General features: G+C 44.0%; 1 protein-coding gene across 1 annotated transcript in view; it reads left to right on the top strand.

Moving 5' to 3' along the window:
• PKD1L3 (polycystin 1 like 3, transient receptor potential channel interacting) overlaps window positions 1-15,886 on the top strand; it is a 96,328-nt gene that overhangs the window by 19,631 nt on the left and 60,811 nt on the right. The window contains exons 7-12 of the mRNA XM_068260935.1: window positions 710-885; window positions 4,617-4,763; window positions 6,530-6,720; window positions 8,985-9,187; window positions 11,952-12,135; window positions 15,683-15,875. Of these exons, the coding sequence (XP_068117036.1) occupies window positions 710-885; window positions 4,617-4,763; window positions 6,530-6,720; window positions 8,985-9,187; window positions 11,952-12,135; window positions 15,683-15,875 (1,094 nt within the window). The remainder of the gene's footprint in view (window positions 1-709; window positions 886-4,616; window positions 4,764-6,529; window positions 6,721-8,984; window positions 9,188-11,951; window positions 12,136-15,682; window positions 15,876-15,886) is intronic.

The raw sequence follows: 15,886 nt of genomic DNA, 5'->3' as shown, positions 1-15,886 counted from the left end.
CTATTAAAAACCGCCAGGGGGCAGCAGAGCAGTTTTTTTTAATTTCATCATCCACGTCATCCACGTCATTGGGAGTCCCGATCTACCCCTCAGCGCTGATTGGCACTGATTGACCAGGCAGCGCACGGGGTCTGGGGGGGGGGGGGAGCGCGCGGCGATTCAGCGCGGAGCGGCGGCGTTCAGAGTGCACACGCAGCTAGCAAAGCGCTAGCTGCGTGTTGCAAAAAAAAGTGTGCAAATCGGCCCAGCAGGGCCTGAGAAATCCTCCTGCGCGGCTTAGCCCGTGCTCAGCACGGGCTTACCGCCAAGGAGGTTAAAAAAATTGAAGAGAAATATCTGGCATTCCGGATTGATAAAAATTGAAACAAAATGGGAAATCTGATTGGATTTTTCAGTCGAATGAAAAAAAAAGATTTCGATTTTTCAGGAGATACGATCGTTTTTATTGAATTTCTGTAAAATCGGATCATTTTATTGTATCGTGTGTGGCCACCTTAACAGTGATCACTTAGTTTGATGCAAAGTGCACAGGTCCCTTATCACAAGTTTGATGCAGATTGCATGCACTTTGGAACTGGACCAGTCAATTACACTTTCTAAACATTTTTTGATTGGCTAACTATTGCTGAATTATTACTGGAATTATAAGTATCTTACTGACCATTTCCACCTGACTGCACTTTTTTCCTCCTCATTTATACCCCGGTAGGTGGTGCTGACCCTGTACGGATCAGAAGGACAGAGTGACCCCCATCTGCTGACAGATGCAGGAAAGGAGATATTCCACAGGGGGGCAGTGGATGTCTTTCTTCTGAAAACACGGCACCTGGGAGAGCTCCACAGTCTTAGGTTGTGGCACAGTAACTCTGGGAGCTGTCCATCATGGTGAGTGCTGAGAGCAGATGCTGTTATGTGTAATACATATACTTCCACTGAGCCATATATTTAAGAACTAGTATCAAATCTGTGCAGGTTGGAAAGCTTAAAAGTGAACCTCCAGACTAAAAATCTACTCGGCAGCACTGAAAAGGCTTGGTGTTTCTTTAACAGTTTCACAGCATCAGAACTTTTCTTACCCAAGCCTCATTTTTAGCGGCACAGAAGAAAACTGCCCGGGCATTTATCCCCTGATGTTGTTGTTCTCCTTCTGCTGTTTTGGTGCAATTTTTTTTTTTTTGTAATTCTGAATTTGAGATTTGAAGCCTAGCGTGTGCAGCTGGGAGGGGTGATCAGGACACAGGACAGTTGGAACAGTGCCTCATGCTCCCTGTCACCTCCTTTCAACCAAACAGATGGCTGCCCCCATGAAATCACAAACATTTGACTGTTCTTTTAAAACAGGGTGGGTAAGAGATTATATTACCTATCTATTTTAATTAACATAACTATTGTAACTTAATCGCAGTATGTTTAGGCTCAAGTTCCCCTTTAAATGTAGTGATGGTTCTACGGGCAGGATTATGTGGGGGTAGCTGTTCATCCAGGTAAAGGGTTAAAGTAAATCCGAATAAACTGGTGAGATAAACAATTACATTTATCCTCCCACTCCTAAAAATGACTTTAGATATCCCATGGTTTTATTTTATATTTAAACATTTACAAAGTAGATTGAATGTTTTATTGTCTCTGCTCAATGGCAGTCTATTAAGACTCCCAGAGTGAAAATACATTAAATATTGACCCTTTTCTATCTCTCCCCTGTCCTCAGAAGTTGTATTCTGCCAGAAAAACATTTATGGCTTTAATTTGCTTATCAGTGATGTTTACTATATTCCTGAAAAGGTACCGACAGAAGCAGTAACTTGCATGCCTGAAAATGAACTCTTTCATGCAGCAAAGTAGAAGAAGACAAACAGCCTGGTTATTAATATGTTTTGCAATGTACATACACATGCTTGTCGCATCATGTCATCATGTCGTCTCAGACACACTTTCAGTAGTGGTGGGTCTGCATGCAGAGAAAGGGTTAAATAGTATGTGGTAGTAGCTGTCCAGACACAAAAAGGGTTAACATGGTCAATGTGATGCATATAATTCTAAATTAATGCAGGATTATGCAAATTGTGTATGCAACTATACTGTATTTTGCTTGAAATGGGCCAATTTCAAGCCACCTAGGTAGGATTTGATAGGTCTCTTTTCAGGCTTCATCATAAAATGTACATATTTGTGGGCCATTATGACAGGGACCCTTTAGATGTAATTCGTGTATCGTGTACATCAAATACATGAAAATCCGACAGGAAGAACAGTAGACAGACTCCAGTTCCCAACCGGTTTCAGCTTTCCACAGTCGTCAAGGGAAAGCCGAAACCAGTCGGGGACTGGAGATTGGACATCTGTCTACTGTTCTTCCTGTCAAATTTTAGCGCATTTTATACACACGATACGAGCATTACATCTAAGGGTCCCTGTCATAAGGGCCCACAATGTAAGTATTTGTATACTGTTTTTACGTATCCTTGCTGAAATAAACTGGTTACTGTATTTATGAATAAGTGAGCATTGGCGTCTTTATTGTTTGGGTGGCGGGCACTGCTTACGTTTTGAGCAGTGTGTTGGTGGCTGCAGACACCCAGCTATTACATCAAGCGCTGAGGATTTCTGACAGGAATTTCTATTCTATTTATTAGATATGTATTTATGACTTTTGTCTTAATATATGTAGTGTAATAAAAGCATAATTCTTGCTCCAGCACCTGTTACCTTGCATATCTATAGAAGTCTAATTAGTGTTCCAGAGTCCAGCCGGGACACATCCTCAGTGTGTTTTTAATTGTTTTTATGTATTTTTTCAATGGAATGCAAACACTCAAATAAACTGTATATTATAATATTAATGATGGTATCTGCAATGAGTATTAACTATGCCTCAGTAAAAAGAATAGAACTTGTTCTTGTGAGTGAAATGTAGTTTTGCCCTATCCTAGAGGATTTGTACTTTGTAGTTAGATGCAGGTCTCTACCTGGTTGTGCTTTGTTCATGTGTTTAGAGTGACACTTAAAGGACAACTGAAGAGAGAGGTATATGGAGGCTGCCATGTTTATTTCCTTTTAAGCAATACCAGTTGCCTGGCTGTCCTGCTGACCCTCTGCCTCTAATACTTTCAGCCATAGACCCTGAACAAGCATGCAGCAGATCAGGCGTTTCTGACATTATTGTCAGATCTGACAAGATTAGCTGCATGTTTGTTATCTGGTGTTATTTAGACACTTCTGCAGCCAAACAGGCCGGCAGGGCTGCCAGTCATGGTATTGTTTAAAAAGAAATAAACATGGCAGCGTTCATAGTCTTCTCGCTTCAGTTGCCCTTGAAGCAAAAAAATAAATAAAAATGATATAATGAATTGTATGTGTAGTACGGATAATTACTAGAACATTAGTAGAAAAGAAAATATTCTCGCATTTTTATTTTCAGTTATATAGTTGTTTTTTTATAATATTGCATCGTTCTCTAATATTTGCAGTTTACACATTACACTCAGCATGCTAATTTACAGAGCAGGTTGGTGAACTTTTGAACTGTTCTCTGCAGAAAAAAACAAAACAAAACAGTGACAGACACTTGTGATAATAAGCATCAGAAGACAGAGCTCTCTGCGACTTTGAAAGTCGTGGAGCACAATGGCTTTTTTGCATAGATAATAACTGGAGCTTCTTAACTCTTCCTGTGCTGGAAAGTGGAAACAAGATTAGACTCATGCCTCTGCGCCTCGAACACTGGAATTCCAGCGCAGGAGACTTGGGCGGAGCCGGCGCCACCATAGATCGCAATAGGAACTAGTGCTATAGCGGTGCTCAGTGAGTAACTTCGGCGCCGTCAGAAGACGGAGCTGAAGTTACTTTTAAAACACTGTAATTCGGCCTCCAGCAATCGCTGGAAGCCGAATTACATAATTCCCCACCATCCACGTGGACCTGGAGGGGGAATAGTAATTAACACGGCCGGGACCTTGTGCAGGAGCAGGATAAGCCATATACCGGCTGTATCCTGCGCCCAAGTCTACCAGCGGCGAATCCTCTCGTACGCCTGCTCCTAATGTTTTATTTCTTAGCTGTACTACACATACAAATCATATCATATTAAAGGACATCCGAGGTGAAAATAAACTAATAGGAAAAACAATTGTATCTATCCTCCTTCCCCTAAAAAATACTTTTTTAGATATCCCACAGTTGTATTTTTAATTTATATCTAGTTTTTAAGTTTTTACTGTTTCATTGTCTCTGCTCAATGACACCTTCATTGAAGTATGCTAGAGCTCAACTCTATGAATTATTGACCCTTTTTATCTCTTTCCTGCTCTCAGAAGCCATTTACTGGCTGGAAAGTGTTGTATGGCTGTAATTACTTATCAGTGAGTTATGCTATAGTCTGACCCAGACAGAAACTGTCACTTGCATACCTGATTTTTAACTCTTTCAGGCAGAGAAAGAAAAAAAAGGAACACAGCCTAGTTATTTGTGTGCTCTGCACTGTACATAACCATGTCTATCTCATCATGTCACTTGTCACCTCGGTTGTCCTTTAAATAGAACGTCTTCTCCAATGTTAGGACGATTCCGTTTCTGGTGTAAGTGATTCCAGACATTCATGTTGCTGCTTTCTCTGGCAGGTATGTACACCGCGTCAGTGTGACGGATCTGGAGGCCCAGAAGACCTGGTACTTCCTGTGTGACTCCTGGCTCGCTTCAGACTTTGCAGATTGTCAGCTGGATCGAATCTTTCCATCGGCTTCTACAGTCAACCTGAGGTCCCTGAGGTGAGGACAGTGGGGTGAGATGACTGATCTGACCCTTCTCAGCATCATCTAGCCAAAGGTGTACAAGCTGAAGTTTTCTAGGTCCACTTTCAGGTTGCCCACTAGGCTTATTAGGACAGAGAAAATTAAGCAGTAGTCCAAATATTGCTTGTGATTCCCCTGGAACAGCAGCTCTCTGCTGCCGAACTAGGTCTCTGCATGCAACCTCGCCCTCTATTACCAGTCTGCCACCTGGCTCTGCTTGCCCCCAGTCCTGACCTCAGTCTGTCACCGGCTCCTACTCTGCCAGCCGCCAGTCCTGATCTTAACTAGTGACCTTGGCTCTGCCTTTCCTGTCACCTGCCCCGTCCGTGTCCCCTCCAAACTGCAGAGTTCACCCTCCTGGTATTTTTGTCTTCAGTGGGGTACCCTTTCAGGGTCGTGGCCTGGTAGTCACAACTAGCAAAGTGGTCAGCTGCCCATTAGGGGTAGCAGCCCATTGATCCATACTCCTTAGACTCCATGCTCTGGGGAAAACCATGTCTTACATCAGTGCCCGGATCAACAGAACACTGATCTTATAAGAGGAAGCACTGTAGACAATAGATATTTAATTAATGTAGGCCAAACTGAGCTACTGAGAATTCCTTAAGGCTCGTACACACATCTGATGAAAGGCAACGACGGGTCCGTCGTCACCTACCGCTGGGTGGGTTTTCAGCAGACAGAACATCGTGTGTACAGTCTGTCAGTGGACTGATAAGGCTGTTTCTGAGCAATCCGCCGGGCGGATCCCTCAGAAACAGCCTTATCAGTCCACCGACAGACTGTACACACGCTGTACTGTCTGCTGAAAACCTGCCCAGCGGGAGGTGACAACGGACCCGTCGTTGCCTTTCATCAGACGTGTGTACGAGCCTTTAGACTGCTAGAAGATCTAGCCAGTCAATACTTAAAGAAATAAGGCCAGAGTGTCCACTAGAAGGCTGATACTTCTATTAAAACTCAAATACTTTGGTCACATAATGTGAAGATCAGATTCTTTGGAGAAATCCTTGATTCTTAGAACAATTGAGGGCAAAAGAACAAGAGGACGACAGAGGCTAAGATGGATAGACAGCACGGCCCATATGCAATTCACTTTTTCACCTGAGTTATCTCCTAGGAGATAATTTTCATCTTGTCTAAAAAATTACTTTTTAGCATTTTACAATTGAAAAAGTACCTAAAAGTTGATGTACAAGTACTATCAAATTTATTTTGAGTGTTTTCCTGCTTGCTGGTGATTTAAAGGGAATTTTATGGCAAGGTGTAAAAATATCACGTAGGAGAAAACTGAGGTGAAAAAGGGAATTGCGTATGGCCCCTTATGTGAAGCTATGAACATGCCTATGCAATAGCTGAAAGAAGCAGTGATTGATGGAGACATCTGGTGTACACATGGTCAATAAGAGTCAGAGTTGACTGAATGAATGAGGAGGAGAGGCCGAACTGACCAATATGGACCCTTGTGGAAAACCCTTAGCACTGACAACTATGGGACTGTTGAACTTTCTCCAGGCACACTTAGCAGCAGTTGTAATTCTCCTGGTTGTAGCTCTAAAGCAAAAATAGTTTTGTTGTACTGTTGACATTCTAAGTAGCCTCTAATGTACGTTATCATAATAAGGTCAGTTTATGTGGCTCAAGGTCACTTCAATGTGTACTTCAGAAAGTAGCCTTAAATAATTCAAATTCAAGTAATATGTTGATCCTATTCATTCTTTGCTGTTGCCCTTTATTTTCAGGTATCTGCTCTTTTCAGGCACAGTCGAGAAGTTCCTTAAAGACCATCTATGGTTTTCTGTATGGACTCGCTGTCCCTGGAGTCCGTTCACCCGCGTGCAGAGAATCTGCTGCTGTATGAGCCTGCTGTTCTGCAGTCTGGTCATTAATATCATGTTCTGGAATGATCACGAAGATGAAGAGTCACAGACAGGTACTACTGAACAAGTCTGTAGTGTCACCTATCGGTGGCAGCCACATGAGGTAAACTTGTAATAAGTATATATCCACTCTTCTGTGCCCAGCAGCCCCACATACCATATTTTCATCTTATGTCAAGCTGCAGAATGCCAGTATTTCATGTTAGATCACTGAGAACTAAATCTGCCCTGAGAAAATCTTCCTTAGGGTCTTCAGGCTGGCCAGAATTTAATGATAGGTCACTGAGGACTGATGCTTTGCCAGGAAGCCCTCTCTTTGGGTCTCAAACCCAGCCAGTGTGTTACCATAGGTCATTGACTACTGATGCTGCACCATGAAGGCCTTTCTTGGGGTCCCCAGACCCCAGCCTAGGCATTATCTCATTGCAGTCTGGTGAAGCAAGTGAAGTACGGTCCGGTGTTAGTCGTGGCTAGTATTTCATGACCGGTCACTGAGAGCTGATGTTACACCAGGAAGCCATTCCTTAGAGTCCCATGTCTGGCCAGTATCTCATGACAGGTCACTGAGAGCTGATGTTACACCAGGAAGTCCTTCCTCAGAGTCCCCTGCCTGGCCCGTATCTCACGACCGGTCACTGAGAGCTGATGTTACACCAGGAAGCCTTTCCGTTAGAGTCCCATGCCTGGCCAGTATCTCATGACCAGTCACTGAGAGCTGATGTTACAACAGGAAGCCATTCCTTAGAGTCCCATTCCTGGCCTACATGACCGGTCACTGAGAGCTGATGTTACAACAGGAAGCCATACCTTAGAGTCCCATGCCTGGTCTACATGACCGGTCACTGAGAGCTGATGTTACACCAGGAAGCCATTTCTTAGAGTCCCATGTCTGGCCAGTATCTCACGACCGGTCACTGAGAGCTGATGTTACACCAGGAAGCCTTTCCGTTAGAGTCCCATGCCTGGCCAGTATCTCATGACCAGTCACTGAGAGCTGATGTTACAACAGGAAGCCATTCCTTAGAGTCCCATTCCTGGCCTACATGACCGGTCACTGAGAGCTGATGTTACAACAGGAAGCCATTCCTTAGAGTCCCCTGCCTGGCCAGTATCTCATGACCGGGCGGTCACTAAAGATTGATGCTGTAAGAAACATACCTAGTCGATGTTCCAGGGGGTGTTAACTGCACACAAACAGGCCTTTAAACAGGCATGCACAGCCACACATGCGTCGTAATTCTGGCTTTTGCTGCAAAATTACTACTATGCGAAATTCAAGCTGATCATTAAGATTAATTAGCATATCCTGGCAATGGCTCTTTTAGTTCCAGGACAAAGTAGCTTCTGAATTAAAAGAGAGGATAAGGAAAAGTAAATGACTATGTAGGTGGTAAGTGAATTAATAAATACACACACAGCAGTGTCCAAAAGTTAATCCTATTTGTTACCTAACTCTTTACTGGGGAAGTAAAAAGAACATGGCAGTTTAGCTTACGTCTGCAATGTTGCCTCTGATCAAACTTCAAGACTTGTGGAACAATGCTCATTGGACAGACTAGTGGAGATTTCTGGCTGCCCATAATGCGTAGGTTTGGTTTTGGTTCAAACCAAACACGTATCAGCACAAACACCTCATACCAACCGTAAAACACTGTGGTGGACAGGGGATGATTTGTACTTGTACTGCAGACACAGGAGCTAGGCACCTTGCAACCATTGAGTCCAGTTGAGCATGGCCTCTGCTGTATACCAAAGTATTCAAGAGTCGGATATTTGTGACAGCTAAAGTTGGACAAAATTGGGTCATGTAGTAGAACAAAGAACCCAAGCACAGCATCAGATCTACAGAATGGCATGAATGAAACCGTTTTGCTCAAATCATGCAAATATGACTAACTGTTATACTGCTGTGTATGTCTATGTGCCCCAAATTGAGATCACACATTATCAAAAAGTCACCTCCCCTCATGCTAGTCCACATGGACTTTATAAAGTGGTGGACAGCACTGTCCTGCTCTTATCTCAACTGTCTCCCATTGTTTTTTTGTTTGTTTGTTTCTGGTTTTTCTGCAGAGAAAAGTTCAACAGGTCCGTAGCCTGCTCTGTAAAATCATTTGAAATGCTGAGTGTATTGTGGAAACTACAATTATTAGAGAATGATGCAATGTTATAAAACAGCTATATACCTGAAAATAAAAATATGACACTATTTTCTTTGCTGCTAAAGTTCTATTAATTATCCATATTACACAACCAATTCATTGTATCATGAGGTTTTTGGGTTCAGTGTCACTTTAAATCTCTCTTTCCATTACAGGAGAGTTCCTCATCACTCTGACCCAGATAAAGATCAGCTTCCAGACCTCGGCTATTCTGCTGCCGGTGAACCTCCTGATTGTGCAGATGTTCCAGCTCATCCAGGTGCAGCTGAAGCAGGTGACCCCAACGCTGAATAAACTGAGGGTGACTCTGGCACCAAAACCGCCAGTCATGCAAGCCGCGGCTCAGCAGCTGCTCAGGGTGAGTAGAATTAGCAAGATATGTCCCATCTTCCTTTTATCTAAGCCGCCGTCCACAGGTGCTTCTGGGTCTGTACATATTTACAACTTTTGGTTAGTAAATAGGATGAGTTTAACCATTTCTGCCACCCGGACGTGAAGCTTACGTCCGGGCGGCTGCTCTGCTGCGGTGCCGCGCTTCGGTGCGCTCCTGGCGCTGTCCCTCGGTAGCCCTGGGATTAGTGAACGGTCACTGATCCGTGTCCCCAGCAGAAAAACCGAAGCACTCTTACTAGAGGCTTCAGTCTTTCTGCACGTAAAATTTTCCACATCCCCCTTGTGCTTCCGCTTAGCGAGAAGCACAAGGAGAAAAAAAAACTCAAGGTGGCCATCTTGTGGCCAAATAGTAAAACTACATCTACATATTTTTTACATTACAATTTACACACAATTTGCACCTGAAGCCGCTGACCTGTCAATCAAACATCTAGTGCCAATTTTTCTGCTCTTCTGCTACAAATACAATTTACACATATGATAACATTAAAAATTACTGTTTATTTCCGACACCAAAATATTACCCAAATACAATTTTTAATGGAAAAAAAAATTACAATAAAAAAAAAAAAAAGACATAAATAGTTACCTAAGGGTCTGAACTTTTTAAATATGCATTTGAAGGGTGTATACTACGAACATTTTTTAAATTATAAGCTTGTAAATAGTGATGGATGCAAAACGGGAAAAAATGCACTTTTATTTCCAAATAAAATATTGGCGCCATACGTTGTGATAGAGACAAAATTTAAATGGTGTCATAACCGAGACAAACGGGCAAATAAAATACATAGGTTTTAATTATGGTAGCAGGAATTATTTTAAAACTATAATGGCCGAAACCTGAGAAATAAAGAATTTTTTCCATTTTTTTCTAATTAATCCTGTTAAAATGCATTTATAAAAAAAATAATTCTTAGCAAAATGTACCATCCAAAGAAAGCCTAATTAGTGGCGGAAAAAACAAGATATAGATCAATAAATTGTGATAAGTAGTGATAAAGTTATTAGCGAATGAATGGGAGGTGAAAATTGCTCTGATGCATAAGGTGAAAAATCCCCGCGGGCTGAAATGGTTAAAGTAATACTGGTCAAAAACCTTATCACATAAAAGATGACAGTTTACACTAAGCCGCCGCCCACAACTGTGACGCAAACACTAAGCCGTCACCCACACTAAGCCGCCTCCCACAGGCGCTTATTTACAATCTTCAGTTAGTATACAGGATGAGTTTGAAGTAATACTGGTGAAAATACTTGTAATATAAAAGATGAAAGTTTCCAGGTTACCATGGTGATCTCTCAGCTTCTGGGTCCGTGCTCCAACCCCCCACCTACCCCTGTGCAGAGTAAGCGCAGGGAATGCAGTTGTATTTACCTAGTCTATGATGTATCAGGTCTCCTCCTCCTCTGGCATCCGTACATTGCATGCAAACCTCCAGAGGCATCATCAGGTACCTCAGGGTGGCAGCATAGTGTGTGCGGCTCTGTGGAGGAAGAGTAGACCGGATGCAGCGCGGACTTGGTAAATGTAACAGTGCTCCCTGCGCTTACTCTGCAGCAGAGGGGGGTTGGAGGAGTGAAACAGCTGGCCACTACGGGGGAGAGCAGATTGTCTGGCCATAATTCGGGAGGGGGGTACCATAATTTTGCTGGGGGGACATGGGCTGCTGATGTTATGCCCCTGGGTGCATGTGTAGTATGGAGGAATGCAAGAGAAATTATATCTGAAGAAGGAACTTGTAGGACAGACTCACAGCTGGAACTCAGGCCATCGGGATTCTGCATGTAATGTACATCTGGAAATATAAGCAAAAGAGAGAGTCCAGAAAATGGCCGGCACTCAATGGGCTGATGCACTGTACCTTGGTTCCAAAGGCCACCTTGCTGCTCACAGTATAAAGAATTACCATGTACTAGTTAGTAGAAGAAAAAAGCACTGGGCACCCAAGCTGAATGGCTTAGATTTATTCCAACAGGTGCATAGCAGACTTTACAGGCATCGATGGGTAGTGGTGGAAAGTATGACAGCCGTTTCAGCCGAAAGCTTTAGATTTATTCCAACAGGTACATAGCAGACACTACAGGCATCGATGGGTAGTGGTGGAAAGTCTGACAGCCGTTTCAGCCGAAAGCTTTAGATTTATTCCAACAGGTACATAGCTGACACTACAAGCATCAATGGGTTGTGATTGAAAGTCTGTTGCCCGCTTCCTCAGAGAGCTCTGACGAAGCGTGCAAAAGCCTGTGAAACGGCTGTCAGACTTTCTATCACTACACAATCACATTGATGCCTGTAATGTCAGCTATGTATGTACCCGTTGGAATAAATCTAAAGCATTCAGCTTGGGTGCCCAGTGCTTTTTTCCTCTGCTACTACATAGTACATCTGGAAATGTTTTAACTTGGAATAAGCTGTTTGATGGAATGCACGTTCAAAACTGGACTACCAAAATTCATTTCTGTGGGATTTTGATGATTCTAGAACAATAATATTTCCGACATTTGTATAGCACTTTTCTCCTGCCGGACTCAAAGAGCTTGAGCTGTAGCCACTAGGGGGTGCTCAGTAGGCAGTAGCAGTGTCTTGCCCAAGAACTCCTTACTGAGATTTGAAGCCAAGTCCCCTATGTCAGAGGCAGTGCCCTTAACCATTACACTATCGAGCCACCAATGTAAATAAACCATGTAAATGTAATGATGAGTTGGCTTTGTCCTCCATTCTACAGGATGTAAAACATGCGGTGGACTTCCTGCAGAAATATGTCATCCAAGTTCTGGGAGAGAGCGGAGAGGACCTGCCTACCCCGGACAGCAATTCATTTATTGGACATATGGAGGCGCTGTCTCGCCTAGTCCAGGACTATATATGTACACAAGGAGTGAGCCGTGAAGGCAACCAGCGCGTCACCGGTACGTATATACTGTAGATCATTGACATATGTGTAACCAGAGGCGGAGCTAGGCTTTTCATCGCCTTGGGACAAAGACAGTTGTTGCGGCCCCCCCCCCCCTTCTGGACAAATTGGGCATGGCCACGCATCAGAATGTGGGTGTGGTCATGGGTGGAGCCAAATGTACAAATGCTGTTCAGATAGATGTGCCCCCCTTGCCCCCATTTAGATAGCCAAATGTGCCCACCTTTAGATAGCCAGATGTGCCTCCCTTCTCCTCGTTTAGATAGCAAGATGTACCCCTTTAATTAGCCAGATGTGCCCCCCTTTGTTCTGCTGCTGTAACATTTCTGCACTCCTCTGCAGAGGTAGGGAGACAAGCAGGAGCACATCGAGCAGCCAGCGAGCAGCGGCGGCTCCAGCTTCAGATTTTGGGGGGGGGCTCAAAAGGGGCACAATGGCTGGCCGGCGGGGCTTATGGGGGAAATTTGCGGCAAGCAAAGTGTGCTGTGCCGGAAAAATAGGCGTGGCCATGATGCCATGTGGGCGGGGCTAACTGTAATGTAGTTGTACCAGCTAATGTAGTTACATTAAAAAAATGAAGTAAATGCACATAATGACAGACAGCATTTCCCCAGTAAATGCACGTAATGAGAGACAGTGTATCCCCAGTAAATGCACGTAATGAGAGACCGCGTTTCCCTAGTAAATGCACATAATAAGAGACCGCGTTTCCCTAGTAAATGCACATAATGACAGACAGCATTTCCATAGTAAATGCACATAATGACAGACAGCATTTCCCTAGTAAATGCACGTAATGACAGACAGCGTTTCCTCAGTAAATGCATGTAATGACAGACAGCCTTTCCTCAGTAAATGCACGTAATGAGAAACAGCGTTTCCCTAGTAGATGCACGTAATGACAGACAGCGTTTCCCCAGTAAATGCACGTAATGAGAGACCGCGTTTCCCTAGTAAATGCACATAATGACAGACAGCATTTCCCTAGTAAATGCACATAATGACAGACAGCATTTCCCTAGTAAATGCACGTAATGACATATAGCATTTCCCCAGTAAATGCATGTAATGACAGACAGCCTTTCACCTGTAAATGCACGTAATGAGAAACAGCGTTTCCCTAGTAGATGCACGTAATGACAGACAGCGTTTCCCCAGTAAATGCACGTAATGACAGACAGCATTTCCCTAGTAAATGCACGTAATGACAGATAGCGTTTCCCCAGTAAATGCACGTAATGACAGACAGCGTTTCCCTAGTAGATGCACGTAATGACAGACAGCGTTTCCCCAGTAAATGCACGTAATGACAGACAGCGTTTCCCTAGTAAATGCACGTAATGACAGATAGCGTTTCCCCAGTAAATGCATGTAATGAGAGACAGCGTTTCACCTGCAAATTCACGTAATGAGAGACAGTGGGCTCCCCCTCTCTCGCTCCCCCCTCCAGAATGAGCAGCTGGCAGCGGCAGCAGAAGACCTCCTCTCTTCCCAGCGCGGGAGAGAGAGATCGATCTGTGCGCCACTACTCTGGTCTAGACTAGACCAGAGTAGCAGCGCACAGATCAGCCACACTGGGAAGAGAGGAAGTCTTCTGCCGTCGGACCGCCGCTCATTTCTAGAGGTGGGAGCGAGGGAGAGAGGGGGAGCCCCAAGGTGAGGGAAGGGGGGATACGTCCCCCCTTCCCCACTGTGCCCACAGCCAGCTCTCTCTTCTCTCTCTGCTGCCACCCCACCTGCTGCTTGGCAACCCTGCGGGGGTGGGGGGGCTGACAGCTTGTCAGCTGGGGCTTAAGCCTGGGTAAGCCCCAGTGTAGCGCCGCCACTGCCAGCGAGCTGCCTCTTACTCACTTGGGGTGCAGTGGCCATGCTCTGTGCCTCCTTACAGTGCTGCACCCGGGGACGTATCCCCCCTTGCCCCCCCCCCCCCCATAGCTACGCCTCTGTGTGTAACAACAAGAAAACATCAGTGGGCAGTCACAGGATCTTAATCCTCAGCTCCAGTATTCATTTTCTAAAATATTGGTCTTGATTCATGTGTAATGGATTCAGATTGCTGCCAGGGGTGTCACTGCAAATCCTGGCGTCCCCCCATCCCCAGCAAAACTTTTATGGACTCCTCCAAATGTTCACACCCCTTTACCAGTGTCCTTTTGGTGACCCGCCTCCCCAGCCTGAGCCCCCATCAACCAGGGGTCATATACAATATTTGGCCTCCCAACAGTAACAAGTGTGGCCAGTACAAAACAGTATCTGATCTGGAGGATGGACCTCTGTGTTGGGGGTGGGTGGGTAAGTAGTTGGGCCCCTCCCCAATTCTGGGAACCCCAGATGCTTCAAGGGCTGCTCCCTTACAGTGATGATTGTAATCAGCTACGGTAATTATGATTATGCAAAATTTTGTGTAAATTTTTGCAATTACACCTATACGTAATTACAAATTGTTTATTCAATTTAATTTATATAATCGTTCATAATTACGCATGAATTTAGGCATAATCTCGTGCCGACTTTGGCGGTGAATAGCAAAGTCCCCATACATGCTATTGTCACCAAAATTGCTAAATATGTTAAGGAGAATAGCGAGTATAAGTCAAAAAATAAATTCAAAAAGACTTTGCAGTTTTTGAGAAAATTGATTTTAAAAATGCAAAGAAAAATAATTTTTAAACTAAATTTCTCTTTGCATTTTTGAAATCGATTTTTTTCAAAAACTACAAGGTGTTTTTGAAAAATAGTTTTTTTGACTTGTACCCACCATTCTCCTTAACATAATTAGCAACTTTGGTAGCAATAGCATGTATGGGGGCTTACAATAACAAATTAAATTAAATGAATTACGCTTTTCCCTGAAATTTCGCTTTACGATTACAATGCGTAAATGCAAATTATGATGCGTAATTTCTGCTCCTCACTACTCCCTTATTCTCTCCCTAAATGCTGTCCTGTGTCCCCAAAAGAAAAAGTTCCCTCACTTCATGTCCCTGGGACCCCCATAGAGCTTTGTAGCTTTGGGCTGGTTTCACACTGTAAAATCAGCGTTGGCAATGCAGTAGTAAAAACAGGCCTTGGGGGAACAGCTATTGTGCAGTGTTTCCTGTCTGGCCACAGACCAAGCAGGAAATGACGTACGCTTGCCGTCACTTCCTGCTTTGGGTATGCGAAAGCGTATTGTAAAATATGCTTCCACCCATATGCGCCGCAACGTCGCATCGGTAAATTTTTAAAAAATCCATGCATCGCCATAGACTAACATGACTTCTGGGCCGAGCAGATCACCGCATCTCGATGCAGAAGCCGCGCAGTAATGTAGTTCTGGACCTGCGGTGAAAACGTCACTTCCGTCGCATCGTGCCATACCACGGAAGTATGAAAGTCTCCATAGACTTTCATTGACCGGCAGTGGGGGGCGGTAAAAATACCCCATCGCCTCGGTGTGAAAGGGCCCTAAAGTAGACCTGTCATGAGGGAACAATATATTCTGTACAGCGCTATGGAAGATGTTGGCGCTATATAAATACTAAATAATGTTTTTTTTATAGTGATCACAGCCCAACAATGTCACTTCCTTCATTATCTGTACAAAGTGGTGGAAAAGCTACAGTATCAGGTTGCCTCAGTGGATCTGACCTATGTTTCCAGGCCCATACATTATATAGAGGCCTCTAATATCCTTTTTGATGTCAATGAACTCCTAAAGAGTCAGAATGTATCGGGGTCACCACTGCCCAGCAGGTGAGTCTCAG

The sequence above is a fragment of the Hyperolius riggenbachi genome, chromosome 11 (genome assembly GCF_040937935.1).
Source record: "Hyperolius riggenbachi isolate aHypRig1 chromosome 11, aHypRig1.pri, whole genome shotgun sequence".
NCBI lineage: Eukaryota > Metazoa > Chordata > Amphibia > Anura > Hyperoliidae > Hyperolius > Hyperolius riggenbachi.
The sequence above is the reverse complement of the archived record's forward strand: the minus strand, read 5'-3'. Positions and strand labels throughout refer to the sequence as shown.